This window comes from Ictalurus punctatus, unplaced genomic scaffold, assembly GCF_001660625.3.
Source record: "Ictalurus punctatus breed USDA103 unplaced genomic scaffold, Coco_2.0 Super-Scaffold_100071, whole genome shotgun sequence".
NCBI lineage: Eukaryota > Metazoa > Chordata > Actinopteri > Siluriformes > Ictaluridae > Ictalurus > Ictalurus punctatus.
The window spans coordinates 21,826-31,271 of NW_026521092.1; the positions used below are offsets into that span (position 1 = coordinate 21,826).

At 41.4% G+C, this 9,446-nt stretch overlaps 1 protein-coding gene across 2 annotated transcripts; it reads right to left on the reverse strand.

The window, feature by feature from the left end:
* Positions 1 to 1,235: 1,235 nt before the first annotated feature.
* Positions 1,236 to 7,936, reverse strand: LOC128630939 (histone-lysine N-methyltransferase NSD3-like). 2 transcript variants are annotated; one of them, XM_053679206.1, is made up of 6 exons: positions 7,780 to 7,936; positions 5,881 to 6,073; positions 5,488 to 5,601; positions 2,278 to 2,391; positions 1,648 to 1,719; positions 1,236 to 1,272 (listed from the first exon to the last, which is right to left on the reverse strand). In XM_053679206.1, the coding sequence occupies exons 1-6, from the start codon at positions 7,923 to 7,925 to the stop codon at positions 1,255 to 1,257; spliced, it is 657 nt and encodes a 218-aa protein (XP_053535181.1). In that variant the 5' UTR covers positions 7,926 to 7,936; the 3' UTR covers positions 1,236 to 1,254. The 2 variants fall into 2 exon arrangements, with proteins under 2 accessions (XP_053535181.1, XP_053535180.1); XM_053679205.1 differs by having other exon boundaries at positions 1,648 to 1,722.
* Positions 7,937 to 9,446: the final 1,510 nt, after the last annotated feature.

Genomic DNA, 9,446 nt, shown 5'->3' on the forward strand with positions numbered 1-9,446 from the left:
GGGATGGGTGTGGTTGGGAATCGTTGAGAGTGTGGGTGGTGATGGGTGGGGATGGGTTTGGGTCTGTTTAGGGATGGGTTTGTGTGGCGATGAGTGTGGGTGTGTGTGTGGATGGATGTGTGTGTGTAGGGATGGGTGTGGGTGGGGAGGGTGTGGGTATGTGTGGGGATGGGTGTGGGTGGGGATAGGTGTGTGGAGGGATGGGTGTGGGTGGGGATGGGTGTTGGTGTGTGAGGGGATAGGTGTGTGTCGGGATGGGTGTGGGTGTGTTTTGGGATTGGTGTGTGTGGGGATGGGTGCGGGTGTATGTAGGGATCGGTGTGTGTGGGGATGAGTGTGGGTGTGTGTGTGTGTTGGGATGGGTGTGGGTGGGGATGGGTGTGGGTGTGTCTATGGATGGGTGTGTGTGGGATGGGTGTAAAGGGATGAGTGTGTGTGGATATGGGGGTGTGTGTGTGTGTTGGGATGGGTGTGCATGGGGATGGGGATGGCTGTGTGTAGGGACGCGTGTGTGTTTGTCTAGGGATGGGTGTGGGTGTTTGTCGGGATGGGAGTGGGTGGGGATGGGTGTAGTTTGGGATGGGGGTGTGTGTGTAGGGATGGGTGTGTGTAGGGACGAGTGTGGGTATGTGTGGGGATGGGTGTGGTTGTGGGTGGAGCTGGGAGTGTGAATGGATGGGTGTGTGTAGGGATGCGTGTGTCTTTGTCTCGGGATGGGTGTGGGTGGGGGTGTGTGTGAGGATGGGTGTGTGTGTGGGGATGATTGTGGGTATGTGTGGGGCTGGGTTTGGGTTCACCCACACCCCATACCCATAAACTTAATAATAATAATAATAAACTAAAACTACCAATGACCTGTGCAAATAAAACCAAATGAATCCATGCAGACTTTTTCTGGGTTACATTTTCCTTTTAAGGGCAGTGATTCTATTTGTTACAAAGAACTTAACGGACAACCAATCCCTGCCTTTCAGTGCAACAGGCTCAGCTTTAATACAGGACTCACAATGTTTTTTTCCTGGCACTGTGCAAGTTTTCATGAACCTGTACAGATGTTTTTCAACTGCTTTCACTTCACTGGTCTCCCATTTCTTTTTCTTTATCACCTTAACACCTGAACAAATGCAAGACAAAGTTAGTCAAAACATATAATGTCTTTCAATTTCATGAAAACAATCATGTTTGTTTATCAGACAATACCTTTGGGTACAGATGTGGTCCTGGTTGATTCTGTTGCTTGCTCTGTAGATGGTTTCAGTTCTGGTTCAATATCTACTTAAACACAGAATAAGTGCACTCTTTTTGAATGCATCCTAACTACAGGTTGTGCATTTTCTGAAGAATACAGTGATTGTGGAGCTTAAAATGTGGTCACTATGGTGTTGCTAGGTGGTTGTGGATACAATTATACAAGTTAAGATGTTGTCTACATGTACCAAGCCATTAGGGATTATAGAAAGGCCTAGCTAACCTTCCGTCTCCCATATACCATACTTGCCCTTTCAATAGATAAAACCTAGTTTGGAGCCGCCCACATCACAGGCTTTTCACTGGAGTAGACACCCATCATATCTGGTGTTTCACCGAATTAAGTACTAATTAAAAAGGTCCACTTTTTATATTCAGAAAAGTGACAATTTATCCAACCTGAGGAGTGCTTGTTTCCTCTTGTGACTGCGGTATACAATACTGGTCATCAGCAAATGTTTCATCTGGCACCTGCTGAGTTAAAAAAACAAACAAATGATAGAATACAAAATGTAATGAGACTTCAAACAATTTCATATTTAAAATACATTAGTGTAAAATAAGTGGGGGAAAAAATTATTTGCCTTTTGGTTACATTTGAGCTTTTCTTATTAAGCCAGCAAGGCTACTTTTGGCACATACTGCATAAAGCGCTAAAAACAAAATGTTCTTCCTGAACTAAGACTGCAGACTTTTGCTGCTGATCATCTCCAGCGGTAAGATCAGATTCCAGATGATGACTTTTTTCACCTATTATACTTATCACCTGAAACCACCCCAAATCACAATTAATCCTAAAAGTACAATTAACTAATTTATTAAGTAATTAAGTGAATAAAATTGAATGTGTAGAAAACAAGGGTTTTGCTAAACAAAGATAAACACACGTAACTGTATTGTGTAAAGTTTCATGTTAAAAGACAGTGTGGGGACCCAGTGTCTTTGAAAACACTGGTATAGTACAATGTACATTGCGGGGACTTAACATTTACTATGTTATAAAATATATTTAAAAAAACAGTTCCATACCAGATTACAGAATGAAGACTCATGCTGTGAATGTTGGGTGCAATGATGATCATCTCTAGAGGCACCATCTGACTCCAAACGATTACTGTCCACCTCTATTCCACTTTCTGTCACCTGAAAAAGGCAAAAACGGTAACTAATAAGCCCAAAAGTAAAAGTATGTTGGTATACCTTAACTACGCTGAACAGTGTAAAGTTGTAGAAAGTATTTTAGGCTAAAACACACCAAGCAAAGAAGATATTTGTAGAAAAAAAGAGAACATTTTAAAGTAGGTATCTTGTGGGGACCTGATGTACATTGTAGAGACATAACATTTACCATGTTAAAAAATACATATTAAAAGCTGTTTCATACCCATGTACACTAATAATCCCATTTGCTAGTTTAACCACACATTTAACATACTGTAATAAAAAGGACAGATTGCAGAACAGAAAAATTGGCATAAAACTAATAACCTGAGCTTTTTTAAAAAAAAAGAGCTTTCCATGATCCTGGATTCAGCTAAACTTTCAAGTTACAAACAAGTGTTGGTAGCAAGGGTTACAAGATTGGAAACACAAAGATAGCATAGGGTGGACCGTGAATGCATTTTACAAAGCAATGTACTGCACCTTTACAGAATCTATGTCCAGCTGTTGGTTCAGCAGGCCAAGAGCAGTAAACTGATAGCAGTGAAAGCGAGAAGTTATTTAGGTACTCTAGAGGCTGGTCCCAAAAGAGATAAACACAAATGGAGGGTCCCTAATACTGGCATAACACTATGTGAAATGGAGCTGTGGAACAGCAACAGTAAGAGAGAAATAGCTTCTGTGTAGCAGTATTAAGGAGTTGGAGGCAATGAGATTAGTATTCGTAGACTTAAAGCACAGTGAAGGTGCAGCATTACAGCTGCAAAAAAAATTAGCATTAGTAAAAAGTGCATAGATGAGGTACAAGACTGTGGCAAGGTCAGCGACATCCCTCAGCATCATTAATGGGGCGCTAGAAAAGAAGTAGTTGGAGCAAAGTAAATTAGGATTAGCAGTCAAACAACATAGCTAAGTTGCAGTAATGCACTGGTGTCACTGCTGAGTAGTTAGATGAGAGGGCATATTGTAGCAGTGCTGACATGGATCTGAAAATGAAACATTTATAGTATACAAAACCAGGAATATGACACGCATAACACAGACCAGTCACCACGTGGCAGTGAAGCAGTGGCTGAGAAGGTAGGAGAGGGGGAATCTTGCAACAGTATTAAGGCAACCCTGGTAAAAGTACATGAAATTAGGTTTGGAAAATACATAGCACAGCTGGGGTGCAGCTCTGAGATGATGGGTCAACGAGCATAGTCTGCAAGAGAGAAGCTCAAGATGTTAGCAAATGCATAGAATGGTTGAGGTGTGATATCTCATAGCGTTGTCATGGCTGAAGTATATGACGTCGGTGAGCAAAGTCCACAGGAGAAAAGCAGAAGGTATTAGTATATGCATCGCAAGTTTAAGGAGCAGCACTGCATAAAGCACATAACTGAGTACTCCACTGCCTACATTGGCAGAATACATTGTGCAGATGTACAGTGAGGGAAAAACGTATTTGATCCCCTGCTGGTTTTGTACGTTTGCCCACTGACAAAGAAATGATCAGTCTATAATTTTAATGGTAGATTAATTTGAACAGTGAGAGACAGAATAACAACAAGAAAATCCAAAAAAAAAACGCATGTCAAAAATGTTATAAATTGATTTACATTTTAATGAGGGAAATAAGTATTTGACCCCTCTGCAAAACATGACTTAGTACTTGGTGGCAAAACCCTGGTCGGCAATCACAGAGGTCAGACGTTTCTTGTAGTTGGCCACCAGGTTTGCACACATCTCAGGAGGGATTTTGTCCCACTCCTCTTTGCAGATCTTCTCCAAGTCATTAAGGTTTCGAGGCTGACGTTTGGCAACTCGAACCTTCAGCTCCCTCCACAGATTTTCTATGGGATTAAGGTCTGGAGACTGGCTAGGCCACTCCAGGACCTTAATGTGCTTCTTCTTGAGCCACTCCTTTGTTGCCTTGGCCGTGTGTTTTGGGTCATCGTCATGCTGGAATACCCATCCACGACCCATTTTCAATGCCCTGGCTGAGGGAAGGAGGTTCTCACCCAAGATTTGACGGTACATGGCCCCGTCCATCGTCCCTTTGATGCGGTGAAGTTGTCCTGTCCACTTAGCAGAAAAACACCCCCAAAGCATAATGTTTCCACCTCCATGTTTGACGGTGAGGATGGTGTTCTTGGGGTCATAGGCAACATTCCTCCTCCTCCAAACATGGCGAGTAAAGTTGATGCCAAAGAGCTCCATTTTGGTCTCATCTGACCACAATTCCTTCACCCAGTTGTCCTCTGAATCATTCAGATGTTCATTGGCAAACTTCAGACGGGCATGTATATGTGCTTTCTTGAGCAGGGGGACCTTGCGGGCGCTGCAGGATTTCAGTCCTTCACGGCGTAGTGTGTTACCAATTGTTTTCTTGGTGACTATGGTCCCAGCTGCCTTGAGACCATTGACAAGATCCTCCCGTGTAGTTCTGGGCTGATTCCTCAATGTTCTCATGATTATTGCAACTCCACGAGGTGAGATCTTGCATGGAGCCCCAGGCCGAGGGAGATTGACAGTTCTTTTGTGTTTCTTCCATTTGCGAATAATCACACCAACTGTTGTCACCTTCTCACCAAGCTGCTTGGCAATGGTCTTGTAGCCCATTCAAGACTTGTGTAGGTCTACAATCTTGTCCCTGACATCCCTGGAGAGCTCTTTGCCATGGTGAAGAGTTTGGAATCTGATTGATTGATTGCTTCTGTGGACTGGTGTCTTTTATACAGGTAACAAGCTGACATTAGGAACACTCCCTTTAAGAGTGTGCTCCTAATCTCAGCTCTTTACCTGTATAAAAGACACCTGGCAGCCAGAAATCTTTCTGATTGAGAGGAGGTCAAATACTTATTTCCCTCATTAAAATGCAAATAAATTTATAACATTTTTGACATGCGTTTTTCTGGATTTTCTTGTTGTTATTCTGTCTCTCACTGTTCAAATAAATCTACCATTAAAATTATAGAATGATCATTTCTTTGTCAGTGTGCAAACATACAAAATCAGCAGGGGATCAAATACTTTTTTCCCCTCACTGTAGCATTTACTGTTTGGAACTCGCATGAATTAAAGCAGTTTAATTACCTCGATGTGGGAAGCAGATTTCTGTTGTGAATGTTGGGTGCACTGGGTAACATCTCCAGAGGTAGCACCTGACTCCAGACGATTATTGTTTGCATCCATTCCACACTTTGTCCCCTGAAACAATAACAGTCACTATTAAATATAAAAGTAGAGGGTAAATCCTGTTACAGAAACAGCATGTAACATGTGAGCACTGCCATATAGTGACTGATCGGCACTGTTCTAAGCATCCCTACACACTCTACATCCATCCCTACACACTCTACAAGCTCAGAATATCAGTTTATTCTTCAACCACAATGTTATGTAATGGAGTGATGCTGTAAAAATACATATACATTCACTATTTGGCATCTAATTATCCAAGATTGCTACAAGAAGTAACATTCTTACTTTACTCCTCCAGGGACAATCAGCATCTCCATAATTATATGTGACCTCCTCTCCAGGTGTTATGTCTCTTAAAGCAAAAAGGCACAAATGGGGCTTTCCTTTCACAATGATTCTCTTCATTTTGCAGTTGGGGTTAATGTGATCATCATTAACCAGTCTTCCAAGAGTGCCATCATCCCTTGCAGCATCAATACTGAATTTGAACAAAATTGAAGACATTTATTTAGTGACCAACAAAAATAAAATCTTTTTAAAAATTATAATACTATTTTAAGTGTATAGCTGCAGAATTAAAAACCCCAAATAAAACCAAACATTTAATACTTTGTCACAGTGACACTCAGTACATTTACATGGACAACAATAATCCAATATTAACCCGATTTTTAATTACCTTAATCTGGCTAAAGTCATACCGGAAGGAAAGACAAAACGAAGTAAGACGTGTGGAATATTCCTGTTTTAGTTGCATTATCGAGGTGTATTACAGACATGTACACACCTTAATCACACTATAAACATCCTGACGGGACGTTTTTTGACAGGACACGATCACACACAGCAGTGCTCAACCGTTTTACGGCAAACAAGAGAGCACGGCTGCTTCCCAAACTGCGTACTTACATACTACAGTATATAGAAGGTGAAATACATATATATCAGCTGCTATATAGTAGGTAAGTACGCAGTTTGGGACGCAGCCCACGGCTTCAAGCAGTCGTATATTTGCACATATAGCATGACAAATAATCAACTGCACTTGAAGCTTTTGTAAAATTAACACCCAAAACTGTATACGGTTCCATAATGAAGACGAACTGTATGTCGATATGTGAAATTCTGGAGGGACGTCGGTTGGCATGGCGTGGGGTCATAATGACGTGTGCCGTTAATCGATTTATGTTCTATAACATGTAAAACGGGAACATGACAGGAATATTCTAAATGCAACTCATGTAAACACCTTAATCACAATACTGTCTTACTCAAAATAACATCAATAATTAGATTACTGCTGTCCATGTAAACGTAGACATTGTTGTTCATAATAATAATAATAATAATAATAATAATAAAAAATAATAACCATTACTACTACTATTATTAAGATTCTCCAGTTTTCTTCTTCCTCTATTAAGTAATGACAAGTCTTCTAAACTCTACAGAATGTGCCTACAACTCACACCTGATCATGCATTTTGAGTTAATGAACATGGCATTTTGTTAAATAGAAATAGTAGTGAACTAATAAACGACTACAAAGCACAGTATAGCTGTCCTGTGTAAAACATATTTGAGGCATATGGAGCTGGATAATCGAAATGCTACTGGATATAAAGGTAATGTCTGACGCGTGATTCAGGTGAGCTGCGCATCAGAAACGCAGCACAACAGTTCAGGACCCTCATTCTAATTGAGTGGCACTGTGCTGCGTTTATGATGCGCAGCTCACCTGAATCACGCGTCAGATGAATGCGGATACACATTAAAAAAAAGAAAGACACTCAACAGGCACATGATAAAAACTATTAAAATATTTTTTTTTCTGATAACGGACAATATTGTTGTTAAACGCGATTCAGAACCGAGGTGAATCACAGACTAAACTGTGAGCAGGTATTTAAAAATGGCGCCCGCACGACCAAAACTTCGGCGCTGGGAATATATGATGTTAGCTTTCTCCGGATGTAAATATTAACGAGTCACAGTAATAAACTGTTAATAAACTAATTTAATATCATTCTCTCGAGTCGATTTCCCCTCAGACCATGTCTTAGTGAAGCGAGGCGAGGGAAAACTTTTTTTCACAGCTAAAACTTTAACTGTGCGTTTAAAACCCCCGCAGCTCATACCGCATACACTACCGAAATGGATAAAGAAATATATAGGAGTACGCACGTCCAGAATTTATCGTGCCAGATGAAGTCGAACATAAATCCTTTCAAGTTGTTGTGGTAAATTCGGTGTCTTCTGTTACTTTCCAGAGAGTTGATGAGCTCTCCTCTGTATTCTAGCACGAACTCTCCTTTAGTGAAGTGCGTCATGGTAAACACTCCCGTGCCTTGTTTAGGAATAACAAAGCATGCTAACTAACCTACTGTTTATCACCATAAGTCCAAGTTTATTTATTTATATGGTCTGCTCACCTTTAAATGCATCAATGTATTTGACATCAAGCCCTGCTTTATCACGACTGGTGGTAATGTGAAAAATAGCATCATTTGTTGGACTCTTCCTCTGACTCATTTTCAAAACCTCGTTTTCACCCTTATTAAAAGTTTCACTTCACAAATTCTGAAGGCATCTATATGGAAGGTGCGTTAAATATTAATAGACAATCTAGCATTAGTAAAATTAATGGACTGATATATTTAAATGCCTCATAAAGGCTGAGCTAGCTAACAAGCTAGAATAATCATTAGCTAACTAACACTAGCTAATTACTGAGAACACTATGCTATGTAAACCATAATTTAAAATGTTAAATAATAAAATAATTTACACTCCAACACAGTTTATTTAATAAACCCTCTTAGTAGTATAAGCTTTCAGTGACATGATAAATATTAACTCACATACATTTTGGGCGCGATGCTAATTTACCTAACTCCACGCGTCTCATTAATCTGAGATATTCAACCACATACTACTTCATTGGCTCAAAGCACCAGTGATTGATTGCTGTTTGACCAATCGGAGTTCTTCGGTTTCAACCAATCGGAGTACTTCCGTTTCAACCAATCGGAGTTAAGCATTGCTGTACTACGTCATCAAGAGTGCTAACGCGAATGTTTTTACAGTCTTTGGCCAAAAGGGGACATTAAACACTTGACTGCACCCCCCCCAAGCCCCCCTCATACACACACACACACACACACACACACTCTTATGGAGTAAATGTCAATTTTGAGGACTAATGAGATTTTTGGTAGGGGGATTCAACTCGATGAAATAAACATGCTGCAACGCTTAGTATTGTGGGGACTCGATTTTAGGGTCCCACAATCAAAAATGTCCCACTTTATTGGTGTGTAATCAGGCCGATTTCCCCATATTAGTAGGATTGCGAGTACACCAACACCCATCCCCACCAAACCCATCCCCACCCACACCTACACCCATCCCCACCCACACCCATCCCTACACACACCCACACCCATTCCCATCCCTACACACACACACACCAATCCCTAAACACAGCCACACCCATCCTCACACACACCCATCCCCACCCACACACATCCCCACACACACCCATCACAACACACACCCATCCCCACACACACCAACACCCATCCCCACAAACACCCATTCCCACCCACACCCATCCCCACACACACCAACAACCATCCCCACACACACCCATCCCTACACACACCCATCCCCACACACACCCACACCCATCCCTACACACACACACACCAATCCCCAAACACACCCACACCCATCCCTACACACACCCACACCCATCCCCACACACACCCACACTCATAGTCACACACACCCATCCCTACACAGACAGCTTGTGTAAATCCATCATTTAATCATACAGCTGTAAAGTAAAC